At 34.2% G+C, this 20,886-nt stretch overlaps 2 protein-coding genes across 2 annotated transcripts; both read right to left on the minus strand.

The window, feature by feature from the left end:
* Nucleotides 1–2,054: 2,054 nt before the first annotated feature.
* eIF2gamma (eukaryotic translation initiation factor 2 subunit gamma) lies at nt 2,055–20,706 on the minus strand. Its single transcript, XM_088236108.1, has 5 exons — nt 20,585–20,706; nt 19,948–20,122; nt 5,063–5,299; nt 2,664–3,537; nt 2,055–2,209 (listed from the first exon to the last, which is right to left on the minus strand). The coding sequence occupies exons 1-5, from the start codon at nt 20,654–20,656 to the stop codon at nt 2,152–2,154; spliced, it is 1,416 nt and encodes a 471-aa protein (XP_088092234.1). The 5' UTR covers nt 20,657–20,706; the 3' UTR covers nt 2,055–2,151.
* Nucleotides 11,180–17,818, minus strand: Su(var)3-9 (Suppressor of variegation 3-9). The gene has a single exon (XM_088236109.1). The coding sequence runs from the start codon at nt 13,812–13,814 to the stop codon at nt 12,423–12,425; it is 1,392 nt and encodes a 463-aa protein (XP_088092235.1). The 5' UTR covers nt 13,815–17,818; the 3' UTR covers nt 11,180–12,422.
* Nucleotides 20,707–20,886: the final 180 nt, after the last annotated feature.

Genomic DNA, 20,886 nt, shown 5'->3' on the forward strand with positions numbered 1-20,886 from the left:
ATAAGTTCTCCGATGTTTTGTTTCAAAGTGAAAATGCATAAAAACCCACATAAAGTACTGTTTTTTTTTTTTATGTATTAGGGTAAAAACCATGAATTCCATTTACTAAATAATTTTGAAATCTCAACTATTGAAACAATTTAAAGGGATGCGTATGTATCAGTTATTCTGATTAATAATAATGAAACATTTAAAACCATCCAAATGACATTAGTGATTTTAATTAGTTTAATACATACATCTTTACTGGAAGTTTTAAATGTTAAAATTTCTCATAACACAAACCTTCCACATTATAACATCTACATAATAAATTAATTTTACCGCATAAAAATCAACCTGCACTCATTTCAATACAGTTAATGGACATTTGAAGCTTTTATTATCATAAAATTCCAAGCACAATTCTAAATTGTGTTCTGCTAAAAACCCCTAAAGATATCGATCACCCTTCCATATAATTGTTTTTTTAATAATAGGCTTGAAGTAAAAAAAATATATATTTATAATAAAACTTTAAATATGAATACAGTACAGTAAAATTCCTATGAAATTCCTTCCTATTTGAACCCAACCTATGACAGGTCATAAGCCCTGTAAACGCTCGAATATCCATAATCTTGAAACAAAAATTCTACCCATCTCTGTAGTGATATAAATAATAGTAAAATTCCTATCCGGATTAATGAGTGCCAGACGTTATCCAGATATGCAGAAATCCAGATAATTGGATTTACCATTAAATTAAGGCAACGTTTTGAAAGAAAATATAAGAGTTACTCTAAGATTGCTTTTGAAATAATACAGTGAATTGGAACCACATTAAAACTAACTTAAACATAGCAAAGTTAATTGCTTTGACGAAGACAATTATTACGCTCTTTAATTTGTTGTTAGTACATCTCCTTTATTTTTAATTTCCTGATCGAATATTTGACTGGAGTTCGGATAAACGGAGTTCTACGTATGTCCAAAATTTGAATAAGGAAAAACGAAAAAGACTTTAGTTAAACATTGAAATTGATTTTTCTCAAAATAGGTAAGAATGCCTTTACAGGGTTTTACCAATATACCGACATTATATATTTTCACTTGTCGTTTGAACCCATTGAGGCTGTTTTTGATAACAATAAAACTTGAAATTTCAAAAATATATATAGCATTGTACATACTTTACATTCAGAAATCGCCTAAAGAGACTTAGCCATTTCTAAAAAAACATTAGAGCATATAAAACAAAATTACCTATTCATAATTTAAATACATAAACAAAGTTGTTTCTTTCTTCAATAAAAATGCCGGGGTATAAAAAGTCATTTTATTTTAACAAGAACTACTTACTTTATGTACTCCTGGACATTACATAACATATTATGGAAAAAGATAAATAAAATCATTTAACTTTACTTTTTATCAGCACAAAAATCCTGTTTGTTGTTCATAAAACTTTAAACATAAATAATTATGACGAACACTGATCAAAGAGATATGTAAATAATTCATTATTGTTATTGCAAGAAGCGTGATATAAACATTACATTTACTTTTATAGCTTTAATTAGGAAGCTGACAGCTTAATTCATTATCTGTACATTATTCAAGGCATCATTTTATCATGGAGTACCCAGAAAAACTTAAATAGGGATGTTAAAAATAACATGTTCAATAAAAAGAAAATACTGCACACTTCCATTTGTTTTTTGACGAATATCAACCAAACTTTTACCAACACAGCAAGCATCTTCAGACTGATAAAAGTGATATTGCTAATTCAAATTTTATTTAAGTTATGAAATTCTAAAAAAAATCGACAATTAAATATTATTCTGATAAAAAATGTATTTGACAGTTTATAAATGTATGTAAGTATATAAAACACGAATTATTTTTCATTAGTGTCCGTTGAATGCCCGATGCATAATACTTGAGTAAACAAATTTATTATTTAAAAGTTCGTTTTTCTGAATTTTTCTTTTGGTATATAATATTATGTAACCTACTGGTAAAAAATTAGCTTTATTGACTATCCTAGTGGTTGAGTAATAAAGAAGGTGGCCATTTATGAATAAGTTTATTATAAATAACACCTTGTATATATAACTTCAATATAAAAGTTTTTACATTAACTGAAGACTTTAATGAATTCACAGATTAGTTCTTGGTCGGTTCAATTGTCTCTCCACCTCGAATTTGTCCCCAACCAATTAACCTGAAAATATTCAATTAGTTTGAAAATTAGCATTTTAATCAAAATTCAAACAAGATAAAAACGCAACTCAACGGAAAATGAATAATGACACATTACATAAATTAAATTTTTATATTCTATTTACTTTTAAATTTTCTAGTACGCATTTTATAGGAACGACAATAATAAATTGTTGTTTAATTTTGATTTGTGAATTTTGGATCCATTGGTTGTCTGCTCAAATCAAACAGTTAAAAAACAACAGCTACTTTGCCAAAAATGTGTATTTTTGACATGTTAATTATTGCTGCAACTGGTAATTTAAGTATATAATTATGCTGTTATAGCATGAATTAAGCAATATGCGTACTATCCATTTTCAAGGTAAAAAAAAAAGATTCTAATGCTGTTTTGTTTAAATGTATTTCAATTAAAAACAGCAAATCAAATAAATAGAATTATATAAAATATTTACCTCCAATGTTTCTCAACACGTCTGCTGAGCGCAATCTTCTCTCCCACCTCCGTGCACACGGGACTAGTGAGGGCGATCTTAGCGAGATCAGCCTTAGTGGCCACTACCCTTCCCCCGGTGCTAAGGGAGCCGATGTTGACCAGCAACACCTCATTCTTGGCCAACTTCTGCACCTTGGCTGCTTTTTTGTCTCCCTCAGTGCGCACACCGAGCAGGCGTTTGAGAAGATGGTACGATACTTCTAAAACGACGAAGATAGCGGGCAGAGCACCCACAGCTCCTAAGACTTGCCCCACGAGGCGATCGGCGCGACACAAAGTCGGCTCAATGAGAGTTCCCACACCGATCAATCCACCAGGCGCGGCAAACTGCAACTCATTCTGTTCCGTGTAGAGAGAAACGATGCGAGAGCGAATCGGGCGACAAGCGAGACGTCCCTCGGAGTCCTTACTCACGAGCCCCGGGCGCACTTCTATCTCCATACCCAAGCGGAGTACGCCCTGTAGAATGGAGCCTCCAGCTACTCCACCTTTGAGTTCCGAAACTTCGCAACCCGGCTTGTTCACATCGAATGATCGGATCACAATCATACGCGGGGGTGACGTGAAGTCGCGCAGAGGCACGGGAATCTTCTTAGTAATATACTCGCAGAGTACTTCGATATTGTATTTAAGCTGAGCCGAGATCGGAATAATAGGAGCCCCCTCTGCCACAGTTCCCTGCACGAACTTCAAGATCTGTTCCTGCTGCTCCTTGGCTTGACCTTCCTTTACCAGGTCAATCTTGTTCTGCAGTATTATGATGTGCTTTAGCTTCATGATTTCTATAGCTGCCAAGTGTTCACTCGTCTGTGGCTGGGGACATGACTCGTTACCTAAATAAGATAAAATCACAATTTAAAATACAATGTAGAAAACGTGTGTAAAATACAATGTAGAAAGCTCAAAAATCTACCTTCCACTGGACAGGGTGTCACCATAACTTCATTAAGTATTATAAATACACATATTGGTATAATATAACAAGTTCTCTATCTCCTGTATTCTATTTTATGTTAATTGATATTTTCGGAATGCCTTGTTTTGGCATTATTTTCTGCTTTCATAGTATGTATATATATCTATCGCAGCCGAATTGTCATTTTAGCCAGAATACATATTGACTAGTCAAATTTTTTTAAAAACCCGTAATGTAAAAGAACCAATCAACAATAAGCCGTATTTCATTTTGGCTGAACAAGCACATGCCACATTGAATGATATTTTTCTTCATTCGTTCTGGCTTACTCAACGATGCGCCATAATGTTTTTTCAGGATACAAATCACACCGGATTGTAATTTTTAGTTCTTCTTCCTATCCTAAAGATGGCATCATGCAGCAAAACTGTACCGCAATAATATTATACTAAATATTGTGTGGAATGTCCAATCTTAAACAGTGAGCTTGTTTTATAAAAGTGGAAGATATATTTTATGAAAAATTTATGGAATATTATCTAAATAAATAACTATTCCTTTGAAGTAAATAAAGTAGTCATAAGTCATAAAATGAATGTATGTATGTATATGTATATATATGTATGTATATGTGTATATATATGTATATATATATATGTATATATATATATATGTATGTATATATATGCATGTATATGTGTAAGTATATGTATATATATGTGTATGTATCATTTGTATAAGTTTACATTTTATTTGTCTGTTTTTTCTTTTAACTTGTAAATTATTATTATTACGTATTAAAATGTAATTGCCTAGCTTGGAACAGGGTTTATACCCTTGTTAGCTGGGCAAAGTGTACAAAAAAAATGTATGTAATATGATTAAATGTATAAATAAAAAATTATAAACCTTGTACTCTATAAGCAAGGGAAAAAATAACACCCATATTTATAAAAAAATTATTACAGAAATAAAAGACGAGTGATAGATTAATTCACAAATTTGTATCACTCGTATTTTATTTCTATAATAAATTACAATGAATTTCCATCAAGAATTTTCACTTACAAACTTAAATGTTTTATATAAAAAATGTTTTTAAAAAACCTAACCTAACCCTCTCTCCAAAAAACCTAAAACCTTCGCCAATTTACATAGCGGCTAAATGTGGCTAACCGAATTGTAAAATGCTAAGTGTTCACAATATAACTACACATTAGTAGCGCTTTTACAATACGGAGCCATTTTGTAATTTGGTTAGCCAATACGTATTTAGACTAAAATAATAATCCGGCTGCGACATAATACATCAGCCTAGAAGATTAATGCTGCAATGCCATCCAAAAATTTGGCAGTTAATAAAACCAACATATTCGACACAATAACTAAATGAACATCCAATGAACTTGTAAACCATGATTATTCATTTGCATAACAGTTACCAGCAATGAGTAGCAGCGCAGCATCCATGACAGCGGCCCCGTTGAGCATAGTAGCCATGAGAATGTCGTGACCGGGGCAGTCCACGAACGACACGTGACGCACGAGGCAGAAGCGGCCGCTGCACGCTGGCCGGAGACACGGCAAGCGATCCTCGCGCCCAGAGCCTCCCGACGTGTAGGAAGCGGGGCGAGGGCATGACGGGTTGTCGCACTTGTAGATCTTGGCGTTGGCGTAACCTAAATTAGAGACACACCGTAAATCATAAGTTTACAATTCCACTGCCCACTTTATAGTAGAACATGGGTGACAAACGCAGGGAATAGAAAGGAGTGGAAACGTTTGGAAGAGGCCTTTATTACATTAGTAGATAAGAATCTTGCAGTTCCCCCAACATATACTGCACTCTGCATCTGAGGATCTTATAATAAGCATAAGTTGGTTGAAACCTTCTAGGAGGGCGGATAGTTGGTTCAGAATGATTTGAGGGCTATAAGATTGAAATATAAATAAGCATATTGATAATTAATTTGATTATTTTTTTAAAAACTAGGAAGATTTATCTATTTCTTTTTTTAATAAAGGTGTATATTTTCATAAAATAAAAATTAGAAGAAAAAAAACTTCATGAAGGCGAAACCAAAAAGAGATCAAGGAAAAAAACTACTGTCTATTATTAATGTAATATGTACCATATGATCTAAAATAAATGGGAATTTCTAATTTAAATTGCCTAAACTGCACGAATTGTTTTTTTTTGCAGTCACGTTGGCAGTACTATTTTTGACAATCTGTCAAAGTTTGGCGGCAAACGGATGTTCGTTACTCTGTTGGCGTCTGTTTGAGTGGGCCGAAAAATTTTTGTGTGGTGATTTTTAAAATGGATAAAAAATTAGAACAACGAGCGTGCCTCAAATTTTGTGTTGTGTGCTGAATAATTGAAAATGTTGAACATTTTTGAATTTCATTTTTTTTTTTTTTTTGAAGCCTTTGGCGAATCGTGTATGTCGAAAACATGGGCAAAAAACCGAAAAAACCACGTCAAACTCGTTCGAAAAAGAAAGTTTTGCTGACTACATTCTTCGATATTCGTGGTGTAGTGCACTATGAATTCTTTCCATACGGTTAAACGGTTAATAAAGAATACTATTTAGACGTTATGCGCCATCTGCGTGAAGCAATTCGTAAGAAAAAGCCTGATATGTGGAAAGACAATTCGTGGATTTTACGCCATCTCATACAGCGTCGATTGTTTCTGAGTTTTTGGCCAAAAATTTAACTAATGTCATCCTCCAAGCACTGCATTCTCCAGACCAGGCCCTGTCTGACATTTTTTATTTTCCAAGTCTAAAATTGTCATTAAGAGGAATGCGCTTTGAGACGATTGATGCCATAAAAGAGAATTTGCTGCGAGAGCTAAAGGCCATACCTTTGCAGGCCTATGAAAAGTGCATGGACAACTGGATTAAGCGTTAGCATCAATGTATCGTCGCAGATGGCGAGTATTTTGAAGGTGATAGTAAAGAAATTTGTTAAAAATTACAATTTTGCATTTTTTTGCCAAATTCCCATTTATTTTTGATCATAAGGTATTATGTATGTAGTAAAATGTCAGTTTGAGATGAATGCATTCATTTTAATTTTGACATACATTTATATACGAGTACATAGGAAATAAGAATCAATCTCTCCATCTCAAGTTGTGAGGTTCAATTAGTTTTATGAGGTCCAGGGTTTATTCCCTAGCGAGGTCAACATTAATAATTTATTTCAGATGTTTTTTGACATCAACGTTTAATTGTTTATCTAGACTGGTATGTGAAGACTTTATGCCTTCGAGTACCAAACCATTTAAATATTAAAAATTGGTAATCCATGCATCATTAGATGTGACCTTAAAAAATATGTGTTGTATTTTTTCCAAATTTACTTTTTGTATGAGTTTGTCATCAGCTGACAACACTTATGTGATAATTTTAAGTCACAACATACAATACTTGTGGGCACTCATACCCGCATATATAATTGTATATCAGCGCAGATATGGACTAAGAAAGACTTGACATGACCAGATCAATCAAGACCTTAAATCTAATCTTAAGAAGAGTATGCAGAACTCTAACTTTTTACTTCTATGAAGCTTTTTACGTCATTCAACCATTTTTTTACTAACACTTTTTCACCCCATCCTAGGTCATCCACTCATTAGTTATTAAATTTCTATGCATCTACTTTTGAAAATGAAGTTTATTCAAACGCGAATTCGTAATTATTGTCCAAATAATAAGAGTTCATATTTCAGGTAATTTTATTTTATTTTTGATAATAAAAAACCCCTTTTAGGTTATTTTTTCTTTTATAATTATGTAGATGTAATTGAAAAGTTCAACAAAATTAGTAGTGAAATAGAATTTTATGTTAACACTGCTTTTGATAAATAACAGCACAATTATTGACATGCGATAATTATATTTTTTCATCACTTTCATCACTGTTCATCAAGTGATAAAACAATATCTTCTATCGATCCTACCTGCTATAACATTACTAATATTAACAGCACAGATTGCGTCCTGCACTGCTGTCATGCAAAGAAAGGGCGTAACTTTCATCCATCCCAAGAAAATTTCATTTACTGGTACCAAATAATTTTAATAAATTTACATTAATCAAAATTGCAAAACCTAAAACTAAAATTGTTCTTGTACAGATGATACATGTAAAATAATGACAAAATAAAGAAAACAAAAATACAAACAAATAATGCTTGACAGTTTTATATATTTTTTTCCTACCATTAATGGTAAAACTTAACTTTGTTTAAAGTTCTTAATATAAAATAAAACGTAATTCTGATTTATTAACTCCTACACTAACCCTTTATAGCATCATATGAAAGTTCTGTTACAAACCATATCAATGCTCATAAAATTCAAAATAAACACAAAAGATCATTTTAAATCAATGTTATGGCACAGATACACACCGCTCTATGCAATTTAAGTACATTTTCTCACAAATATTAGTACAACTTTGCTTCCGCGGTTTTTTTTCTGAATTTCGGGCCTTATTGTAAAAAAGTGGTTATGCATTTATGATTCAAAGTTTTGTCCATCGCTGGCCACTACTTTCTCTCATCTTTCGGGCAGCATACGAATCCCGCATTGAAAAAACTGGTCATCTTTTGAAGCGATCCACGAATCAATAATTTTTTACTTCTTTATAAGACTGAAAGTGCTGGTCAGCTAGGCCATGTGCCATTGATCGAAACAAGTGATAGTCAGAGGGAGCCAGGTCTGGAGAATACAGCGGGTGGGATAGGACTTCCCATTTCAACATTTCCAAGTATGGCTTGACCACTTCCGCAACGTGGAGTTGAGCATTGTCATGCTGCAAAATCACTTTATCGTGTCTCTCCAGTATTGTGGCCGTTTGTCTTTCAATGCTTAGCTCAAAGACATTAATTGCATTCGATAACTATCGCCCGTGATTGTTTCACTCGGTTTTAACAACTCATAATACACTATGCCGAGCCGGTCCCACGTGAATATTCAGTTAAGCCGTCGATGTGGAAGCATGGTCGGGAAATCCCAATGAATTTCTGCACTTGGGGTTATTGTAAGGGACCTATTTGTCATCTCCAATCACAGTGTGATGCATAAATTCCTTTCGTCTTTGCCTTTCAAGCAACTGTTCACAAGCAAACAAAACGCTATTAAACATCTCTCGGTTCCAACGCATACGGCACCCAATTTCCTTGATTCTGAATCTTTCCCATGGTTTTGAGGGATTATGAGATTGCTTGTTGAGTCACTTCCAATGATCGTGCCAATTCTTCTTGATTTCGACACGACTCTTCATCAAGTAACGCTTCCAATTCTGCGTCTTTGAAAATCTTCTCTCTTCCGCCGCTATGGCTGTCTTCGACGTGAAAATCACCATTCCTGAAGTGTTGAAACCACTCACGACACATTATTTCACTAATCGCGGCCTCACCACAAGTATTTGAGAGCATTCGATGAGCCTCAGCCACAGATTTCTTCTCCTGCAAATTATGAGAATTTGGCTCATAAACAAATCGACTAATGTTTCTATGGGGTTATGTTGACAGATGCCCAAGTTTATTGCATGACGGTATGATCTATTTATTTCAACCACTACTTACCGCTCAAGCCATTTACAGGAAAATGGCTGAAGAAAAGTTGTACATCTAATAAATAGCGACATTGGTTGCTAATAAGTTCATTTGACATTCACTCCTCTTGAATTGACCGGGATGTGTGTTTGAAACATTGGAAAATTCAGAAAAAATATTTCTACGTGCTATTTAGTACATATTTTTTTGTGAAAACCTATAGGTAAGTTCATTGTTTTGAACAATATTTTCTTATTTATGCAAAATATTTAGCAGTTTTGACATAGGAAATTAATTACTGTTTGTGCCATTTTTGTCCCATTGAGTTGCTAGATTAACATGCACTAAATGTTTGCTAGTGGTTATGGCATAGGATGTCAATTATTTTTTGTGTCATTTGTCATATATTGAGTTACAAGGTCCATGTTCACTAAATGTTTGCTTTAATTTAATGAAAATATTGCAAAGCCAGATTAAGGTGCTGCATCCAATCTTATTGCTGGGCAAATAGGTGCGAAGGTTTTCACGGTCACTGTTATCAATATTATGTATCTTTTTTGGGTGATACCGTGTATGTTGGATTTGATCCGACGTTTCGGCTACCATTGCAGGAGCCATCTTCAGGGAAAACTGTGTGAGTTGTGAACTGTCACACAGTTTTCCCTGAAGATGGCTCCTGCAATGGTAGCCGAAACGTCGGATCAAATCCAACATACACGGTATCACCCAAAAAAGATACATAATATTATTGCTGGGCTATCACGAGATATTCCAAGGAACCAAAACTACAGGATCTTTTTTGACAACTACTTCACATCGTTGTCACTCATATAATTTTTGGCCAAACAAGGTATTTTCAGTCTCGGAACAATAACGGATTGCAAAATTACCAACAGATAAGGAACTGTCAAAAATTATATAAGCTGGGTAGTGCAAAGACCACTATGAATCGCAAGCGTCGAACCATAAATACAGGCTATGAAACATAATTGTCCAGCTCATTATGTTTTTTCAATGGCAGTAAGACAAGGCCTTTGATCAGACATTGGCCAGTATGGACTGAAAAAAGAATTTGTTGTGAACATCCAGGATGCAATTGTGTCTCACAAACACTGTTAAATATATGGGATTGGATTTTATACTCCTTAGACTCTTAAAAATACTTCAAAGCATTGTAAATACAATGTGACATAAATGTCATACTCCCATTTTCTAATGTTTTAACGTTGAAAATCTAAGAAATGCTTATTTTATTATTTAAAGAAAGTAAAAGCACTTAGTATTTTTGTATTTTAAATAAGTTGAGTTATAAAGGGTAACAATTAACTTATTTTTCAATCAGGAAGTTCAGTGCTATGGGAAAGTAGTATGTTAAAAATGTTTTTTTACAGGCGGTAAAAATTACAGTATTTATATGTACAGCGAAGTTTCTCTAAAGTGTATGAAAAAATTTAAGCGATTTTAATAAAAATTAACTACTTTAAGGCTGTAATCTGGTTAAACGCACGCAAAATAAGGAAATCATATGATTTTACCATTTTAAAACAAATGTTTTTTTTTAATCGCGCAATAATAAAAATAAAAAAACATAAATTAGATAAAAACAATCTAAGCTAAGAAGAAATGTTATCCAGAACCGCATTCAATGTGCGTTATGGATAAACTAGCAGAAATAAAACTTCAAAACTTGTTAGACCATACGGTAATGTGTTTGGCTGCAGTACAGAAAGATGTTTTAAATACCCTTGAATGCAAACCGAACGAAAATACGATTTCATTAAAAATGATGTACAAATGGGGCTGTAATGGTAGTGGTGGCCACAGAAGATACAAACAAGGTTTTTCGTAATGCGTATGCCGTGCAATGTCATACCATGGGCTTATTCACGGATACTAAGCAATGCGTATGTGTATGTGCACGCGCCAGCTTTTAAAAATCCACCAATTATATTTATTTCGTAATATTGAATGCAGCAAAAAAACATTTTTCTTTTAATTGTTTTATTTACCAATGTTTGTACTTGTTTATATTAATTTTATAATATTCTGTTATGTATTAAAACACTTTCATCAATTTATTTAATTTCACTATTTTTTTAAGTTGTTTTAAATTTTAAAAATATATTAGAAACACTACAGGCACAAATATAACAATTGATAAATATTTTCTGATAATTTTCTACTAGCGCGAATTAAAAAAAATCTAATTTCCAGTTAAAAGTTAAAAATTGATCACTGTGCGCTGCCTTAAAGTTGGCATTTTAGGTGATGGTATTTTTATTGATATGCATTTTTTTTTTTTCATAAAATTCTATTTCTTTATATTGTTAGATGTACTTACTAAAGAAATTTTCAAAATATCACCATTGTAATTTTAGATTTTTTTTGTCACGTTTGAAAATCACATATTATTAATTGTAAAACACAATTTTTTAGAAATTTTTATTTGTACATAATTTGTCAGATTCGTCCTAAACCAGTAGACACAAATAAAATTTCAATGGTGTAATAAAGTAAATAAAGACCACAATAAAAAATAAGAAAATTAACATATTTCAAAATACAAGACTATATTTGAAGAATTTTCTCCGATAACAATTGTACTTTTGTGTCATTATTTTTATTTTTTAAAAATAAAGTGCGACAATATATTTTAATAAAGTTGTCATTTTATTAAAATATAAATTTAATACTAAAACAAAATATTGACTATATTATTTTGCCTAAACTCATACCTGCTTAAAACTATATAAGTCCGTAATACAGGTATTATAAATTTATATTACAAAAATAAACATACGTAACAATTTTTGATCGAGAAATTTAAAGGGCACTGAGTGTATTACAATGTAAAATATACATATATTTTTTTTTTATTGGAAAAAAATATTTGATCTCCTATTATTTACACAAATACTTTCAATTTTCAGACCATTGCCTTAAAATTTCCAGAGTCCACGACAGTACTAGACAGCAGCCCGGATCATATGTATTTAAATATTCTTTTACTATTTAACTTGAACAGGAATAGCAAATAGTTTGACATGATATGTCGACGTAACCAGTCCATGTGTTACTTTCTGCATCCGTAGACAAATATATTTATATTACAGACTTTAAATCTATCAGGCTCAATAAGGCACTAACATTGCAATCAGCACCAATAATTTTAACATTATTATTTTATAAACAGCAACTATGTACAGATATTAGTAAAAATAAATACTTCAAAACAGAAATTTCCGACAAGTCTCGGCACCACACTTGCATTCTGGGCGAATGCGATCAGGAAGGCCATTTGTGAGGTCCATTCTTAATTTCAAAGGAGATCTGAGTATTTCCGTCACAGGAGGTCGTTTCTCTGGAGTGGACGTTAGTTCCGAGGGCACTTCAGTAGCAATCGCAGCGGGAGCTTCATCGCCACCAGCCGCTTTTTGTGCATAGTCGAAGGTAATCTCCTCTCCGGAGGCAATTTCTCTGGTAGCAAACAGTGCCAGCATGGGTAGGTTGGGATCCAAGCAATTGCCCCATACAGCCCACACCCCCAAATTGGGTTCGCAGGAATGATTGATAAAGTGAGAAACATTACCCATACGCATTGCGTCTACTGTATACAACGAGTCAGCAGAATTGAAATCGAGGTCGAATAGGTAAGTGGGTGCTGTAGGATCAGCAGATCGCGCCCGCTGCTCTGCTTCCTCACACGATATGATCTCCCCCAGGTACTGACACACGAAGCTTCCATCCGGGATGCGCTGCGCCGTGCGCACTCCCCACCCGCAGCCCGAGGGTGTGCGGAAGATCCGTAGCCGGATACTACGGCCACTCTGCACCAGGCGGTTGGTACAATCGGGTGGACAGCGACATGCCTTGTTACATTCGTATATAGGAGTCCCGACGCTGACACGCAGTCTCTTCTTAAAAGTGTATGCGAATAAACCACCCTCCGATGCGCAAGAGCAATTAGACCTGACGTTGCACGAAGTACACTCGCATCCTATAGGTGGATCTTCGGGAATCACTATACCATCGGCTGCGACATTTTGATTTATGTACTGGAAATCGGGCGGCGGTCCTTCGAGATCAACATCATTAATTACAGATATTTTTCCATCTGGATCCACTGTATTAAGATGGGCCTCCCACTCCTTAAGAAGCCGTAACTGGTTGTTCCGTGCAGTTACTAATCCTTCCTCCTGAAAAGTTCTTCGCGCGGCTCTCTGCAGTTCGGGGCGATAGGTCTCCTCTTCCGGAGGAAGATTGCACAAGCACAGTAAGAGAGCAGCGGAGGGAACGGGGGGAAGCGTAATAGCTCCCCGGTTGGCCCACACTGCCTCTAGTTTCGGCCGCTCCAGTAATCCCTCTTTACATAGTTCGGCCCGTAACTCTTTCAACTCTTCCTTTTGGAGTTGTATTCGGGATTCCAAAAATGTCTCCAATAGAATAGGACAATTCTGTAAATTTTCTATTGGCTCCATCGTATTTTCAGAGTGGGCGAATCCTTTCCACTTGATTTCAAAAAGCAGACGACCTGCAATTACGCGAATGTCTTCGATGGATTCCACAATATACTCATCTTTTTTTTCTGTTTTGCGTTTTTTGGTATTTCCACGTTGCATATCGCGAGCACCTGCTTTTCTCTTTTTGGCCGGTGCACGATCCTCGCGGGAGTACTTGCTAATAACTGCTTCCGGCAGTTTCTCTGCAACATACCACGTCTTTGTATAAATAAGAGGCGCAAATCATAATTCATTATTGATGAGCATAAAGTGTGCTTCAATTTTTTTATTATGTGAATCTACAAAAAAAACTTATACAAAATAATGTTCCAAGTATGGATTTGTAAAAGCAAATTTGAAATAATAGTAATTATTAATTTCGTACGATAAAAATCATAAGACCTCAGATTTATATGCAGACTGTGGTATGTGCATTAAATGAATTACAAATTAAATAGCTTTTGTTATACTGATGTATTTTTCGATATCACAAACATGGAAAATTATTTTATATAAAGGATAATGATTAATAACCCGATTCTGCTCCAAATAATACTTCCAAAATTACAGATGGGCAAAAATTTGATTTCCACTAACTTCAATATTTTACAACATTCTGACTTTAAAAAAATATGCGGAAGTTCAACCCAACGGGAAATTGTATGCAAAAAAAAATGATTTCTTATGCGCGGTAAAAATTAGAGCATTAAATTTTCCAGCAAATTTTCTTGATAACATATTTTTTAAAAAAAACGTAGGACATTACTAGTTCATATGAACCAACTCAACATGATAATTCAACGGACCAACCGGCAGAACTGACCGAGAAGAAGCGGAAGAGAACTTAAGACGTCACAAGCGGATTAATTTCAGAAATACAAAACTTTAAAAAGTCATAGCGCTAATTAATGTTCCAAAAAGTGCTACAGTTGGTTTACTTATTCATTCCAATGCACCGAGATCATTATTTATAACATAAGGTGTAACAATCAACTCAACATGATAATTCAACGGACCAACCGGCAGAACTGACCGAGAAGAAGCGGAAAAGAACTTGAGACATCACAAGCGGAGTAATTTCAGAAATACAAAACTTTAAAAAGTCATAGCGCTGATTAATGTCCCATAAAGTGCTACAGTTAGTTTACTTATCATTCCAATGCACCGAGATCATTATTTATAACATGAGGTGTCATAATCACTTTTTAGAACATATTTAACATTATCATAACATATATGTACTTGAATCCAAATTAATTGCCATACTTAATAGCCACACAACAGTGTCCCTTATTTTTCAAATTTATTATTTTTTAATGCATAGGGTCTAATTTTTTTTGTTTCGCTATAAAACACTCGCACAGCAAATTTCAGTTCATTTGGAACACAGTTACCCGTGCCGACTTGTATCGGAACATGTTCATACAAGTTACACTAGAGTACAAGCGCACGGGGGACACGTACTTACTTTGTTGTCATTCAAATTCAATTAGTCGCGATATCAACACGGTTTATTTCATTTAAATAAAATGTCAGTTGAATTACAAAGTGATAGGAAAGGTATATTCTTAGTCAGGGAGGCAAACCACTAAATAACAAGTGCAAAATTACCATCAAATCGACAAGTTCTTAGGGTGTTGTTTTTTAATATTCGTGAAGTTAAATTGACTGTCAGTGAAAGTGCTAATCTAGTTATTCGCAAGTGCATTATTTTCTGGAAAAAGGCAAGAATACCCACAAAATCACTTCCAAATTGTGAAAAAAGACTTGTAGATCTTTATCGTATTTGGCGAGAACTTCAAAAAAATAGTATAAAATCCCAAGAAATTCACAAACAGCAAGTGGAAAAATTCCAAATGGATTTGGATAACTTATTTGATATCGCACACGTAGATGCCCTCGAAAGAATGAAGACGTCCGGGCTGCTCGGTTAGTGTAGGCAAGAAATTAGCTGAGAAAGAAGAAAGGTCACGGCAACGCAAAATGGAGGAAGAAAAAGAAAACTAACCATATCTACTTCATCATATAATTTTCTACCGCAACAAGAGTTTGAAAATAATTTTGGAGAAGAACCTTTGCCGGAGACTTCAACCGCTGCTGTAGCGACTAAAACGTCAGGAAAAAGAGAGAAAGGAGTTTATTTCACCAAAACTGATTGCGGCTTTAGACAGATGCCAGCTAAGCATTAGACTCCGTTCAGGCCGCAGTAGAAGCGCTAGGTCTCAGCGTAGATGAATATCCAATTAATAAATCGTCCATTCAAAGGGTTCGATCTCAAATAAGGAAGGAAAGGGCAGAAGTTATAGACGGATTTTCAAAATCATGTGCCTGATATAGTAACTGTTCATTGGGACAGGAAACTTTTACCTGGATTAGACTTCAGGAGTTCTAAAGAAGAGCGGTTGTTGATTTCATTCGATGATAAAGAACAACTTCTTGCTGTGCCAAAACTGGATGGTTCTTCTAGCAAAGATCAAGCCAGGGCTGTTTTAAACGCACTTCGTGATTGGAACCTCGGTGACTAGGTGCAAATAATGTGCTGTGATACTACAGCTTTTACTACTGACCGTTTTAATGGAGCATGCGCTCTGTTAGAACAAAAGCTGGAAAGAGAGCTATTATTGTTCACCTGTCTATCGCTTATTGAACTCGTCTTAAAAAGTGTGTTTGAAGCAAAAATACCTCAAGCTAATAAAAGTCCTGATATTCTGCTGTTTGAAAAATTAAGAGATAATTGGAATTGCATTGATTCTACTAACATCCAAACTTGCCCCGAATTTGTAAAACAACATATGAGCGACTGAGAAATCAATCAATTAGTAGTGTTTTATAAGCATGAACTACAAGTCTATTGTAGTGATATCTACCATGAACTGATCGAGTTATCCATTATGTTTTTTAACCTGAAAATACGACCTCCAGGAGCTATGCACAAAGCGCGGTGGATGGCTAGAGCTATTTACTTATTGAAAATATGTTTGTTGCGGTCTCAATTCAAAATGAGTGCAAAGGAAAAACAATCGCCCTGGTGGTAAAACAAAGTATTATATTACAAAAATGGCACTATATAAGTTATCCATAATAATAATAATAATAATAACTGTTTATGTAAAACCCTGCTTGAGTGCAGTTTGGTAGTTAAAGCACCTCATCAAGATTTGTGCTTTTTGAAAATTTTGAAGGGTTACGAGAAACTTGATGCAGTTATTTATCAAGTAGTGTTGAACAAGTTTTGCCAACACTTACGGTATTTGTCAGAGGAAATAGCAATATTATCAATCTTTGATGATTCGGTGGAAGATGAAACCGAGAAGCAAATTGTGGCTAATTTAGAGAGAGAAAGTTCTTGCCCATAACAAAAGAGATATAATCCATCTAAAGAAGAAATATCCAGATCTTTATACGGTACATATAAAGTCATCTCTTTTTTTAAGCTACTATTCCATTCATGTATTGACTGTGATGGTATTTTCCTAATTTTTCAGATAAAACTTTGGATCAGTTTGTGTCTATCCAAAGCAAGAATTTTATTTTTAAGATTGAAGATTGAAAGCCCTTTCCTTCAAGATAGTGTCTCGTCATGGAAAGAAAATGTTGTTTTTAAGGAAGCAAAAAGAAAAGTTAACTGTCTGAAAACAGTCAACGATACTGCAGAAAGAGCTGTGAAACTAATGCAAGATTTTCATGGCAAAATAACGGCCAAGGAAGAATAGAAGCAGTACCTTTTACGCTGTGTCCAGGAACACAAACAACTATATCCTGACTGCAAAAAGGAGACACTAATGAGAAAATATCCTAATTAAATTCTATATTTTTTGCTTTAAATATATTTCCCCATTATTCATAGATGTTTTGGTTTATTTTGTCACAACAGAATAAAAAAAACATTTTGAACTACCATCAATACCTAGAAGAGGTGAATTCCTCTATTTTGAAAAACTTTGAGGCCTCGTCAGCACGGGTTCCAATCATCGTGCAGGGATGAAATTTTGTATCTGAATAGGCCATGGTAGTTATAAAAAAGATAGGGGAGGGGGTATGCGATTTCAAAATCAAAAAATTATTTTTGGTCATATAAGGGACGAAAGTATGTCTTCAAAGTACAATGTACATCAAAGAAAGTCAACACATGTAATAAATACGGGTAAAGATATTTCAACAGAAACGGTGAACCTTTTTGGGAAGAATATGAAAGCCTTAGCATTTATAAAGCTTATGACTTGTCATTAACTGGTTTAAGTCATCACTTCACACACTGTAAAACACTCATCATTCTGCCTTTGTTTAACCATCCACATATTTTTTCAATTCTTTAATTCATACAACTTCAAAAAAATCAACAGATAGTGTATTATAGATTAATTGGAGAAATATAATTGTTTAAATATCGGCAGAACGGTGAATTTTACACTGTGCATAGATCACTTCGCTAATGCCGATAAAAGGTCATAAAAACCCTGTAAATATAAAATGTTTGCACCACAACAGGCCAGGAAGCTCAACAAAAGTGGTGAATTTTAGCACAGAACACCCAGGCTTGAAAAAAATCACATTAAACTTTTGTGTTCTCACCGGGAATCTAACCCTGAACCTTCCATGTGAGTCAAGCGTCTTCACCGCTACACCACAGAGGCCCCCAATCTTACATATTCCCTTCTCAAAAAAGTACTCCTTCTCGGATGAAATATCTGTCAATTAACTCAGTTCTGTTAATAAGTCATAATATCGACGATAAAAAGACTTAAAAACATATGCTCTAAAAGTGAATTTTGAAAGAAAGTCAATTCAAATGAAAATGATCATATTTTTTTTAATATTTTGAATTAATTCTAAAACAGTCCAGGTAAGACAGATGTTACATAAAACTATTAGAACTGCAAAAGATAAATATCCCAAACTGATTTTAACGTCAATCAAACTGACAATTAAAAAAATAAATCATTTTGTGTGATTTGCTGTTGATTTCACAAGCGTTGTACAAGAGGGTTTTTGATGTAAACGCCAAAATTTAAGTTCAATATACATGGGCGCATGCTCATACGACGCAGCTTAAAATTCCGAGAAAAGTGGTATATGTAACTCAATGTCGACTATGGTGGTGCATTATTCACGTAGCCTTTTAACTGTCAATATAATAATTTGAATAAAGAATTATAAGAACCAAATATACTAATATATATACACCGGAGCCTCTTTTTACAAGGGGGATACGTCCCACACAGCACCATGTAAAAAAAGTATACAAAATATAGTAGATAGGTTAAAATATTTGCCTTGCAAAAAATCTTTTCGGGATTTAGTTGTTTACTATTTATTGAGCCTTAATTTTATTTAAAAATATAACATGACAATAAAATACTTTAAAAAATCGTAACCCTTCCTTTGCGCATACTTTTATACGCCTAGTAATTAAAAGAGCGATATAGGGTATTCCAAAAACAAATAGATTAATTTATATTACTATTACAAACAAACCATCACACCGTTTCGCAATAAGGGTAGGCAGAGAAGATGGAACACCACATCGCTCTGTCTTTGCATACAGACCTCGCTTCCTCTACAAGCATACATCTTCTCATGCACGCACCCTGATCCGACATGTCCACCTTTAAGAATTTGTTGGATTTGGTCATGCCATGTCTTTCTCGGTTTTCTTCGTTTTCTGCACCCATCAATGTTTCCATGGTGAATCATTTTAGCCATTCTTTTGCTGTCCTTTCACTCCAAATCAATGCAATACTCCATTTTTTACTTTCTCGGTAATGCTAGTCTCAGCCTTACATAATACACGGATCTTGACATCTGTACACTTATCATACATCATTTTACCACTCATTTGCCAAAGAGATCGCATTTTGACAACATCCAGCCTACATTCATAATCGTTTTTCCAATTCCATACTTTGTTCCCATACATAAGGGTCAGCATCAGAACACCATTGTGATGTTACTATTACAAATTGTTAAATTAAGTTTTGTTTTTTAATATTTTAATTTTTTTACCGTGTTATTTCAAAACTGCGTAAAAAGAGGTTCCGATATATACACCGTTATATCAAATTTCTACATACTATCCCTAGTCACAATAATTAATCTTTTGAAGTAGAATGAGCTAATTAGCAAGCCGGTAAAAATTGTGATTTTTTATGGTTTGTGTCCAAAAAGATTAGACGGGATTTTTCAAGATTCAAAAAGTGTGAAATCAACAATGGAAAGATGATTTATAAAGAATAACAAAATGGGGGGACATTACCTAATTTAATAGTAATGTTACGTTCCAGTTCATTCTTGAAACGCACAGTCTGGACTCCGGAAATGGCTTTCACGACAGTAGACTTGCCGTGAGCTACATGTCCAATGGTACCGATGTTGATAGTCGCTTGTCTGGAGATCACCTCTGGAGAAACGGCAGTCAGCTTACTTACGTCCTGTACAAGAATATTCATTAAATACGTTGGAGTTAAAATAAGAAACCAACATTTTACATTCAAGACGAAACTAAAGCTCAAGTTTTTTATATTATAAATAAATACTTATTTTGAAATTAGTAAGCTACAGTATTCACTCATCAACTACTAGTTATCAACAAACATACTTAATTTCCCGGTCAATAACCACAAAATTCAGAGTTGCGTCAGAATTATATAAATAATATTACTTAGATACGCATTCACTAAACAGGCGGGTTACTTAAAACTATACAACTTCTCAGAAAAACTTTGGCCAGCGCAATGTTTTATAAATGATATTCAACTAAATCTGTTTTGTTGGAAGAACATAACCCTATGGTACGCCACGTGTTAAACCACTTTTCCTTGAGACACACCGACTAAATAATACTCGAATTGTAAAGGAACGATTATTTGCGAATGCTTGATCAATAAACTCACTAATTTTGATAAGTCCTGTTGATGTAAATTTGGTTGAGAGACGCCAACGCCGCGACTCTCAGAGGTCGCCATTTTTGGGTTATTTAAAAAGAACCACAAACGAATCCGGCAAATTATAGACTAATTTATGACTTTTTCTATGAGATCATCTGACAGTAAGAATCAAATGTTACCACGTATCAAAATTATCTACATTGTTTATGTCTTCCTGGCTGAATATAAAGGCAAAGTGCGCTAAAAATAAAAATAAAAACGCAAATTAAAAAAATCAAATCACAGATAAAACGTAGTCTGTGGATAAA

Source organism: Micrasema longulum, unplaced genomic scaffold (genome assembly GCF_059751315.1).
Source record: "Micrasema longulum isolate JH-2025_06_02 unplaced genomic scaffold, ASM5975131v1 h1tg001507l, whole genome shotgun sequence".
Taxonomy (NCBI): domain Eukaryota; kingdom Metazoa; phylum Arthropoda; class Insecta; order Trichoptera; family Brachycentridae; genus Micrasema; species Micrasema longulum.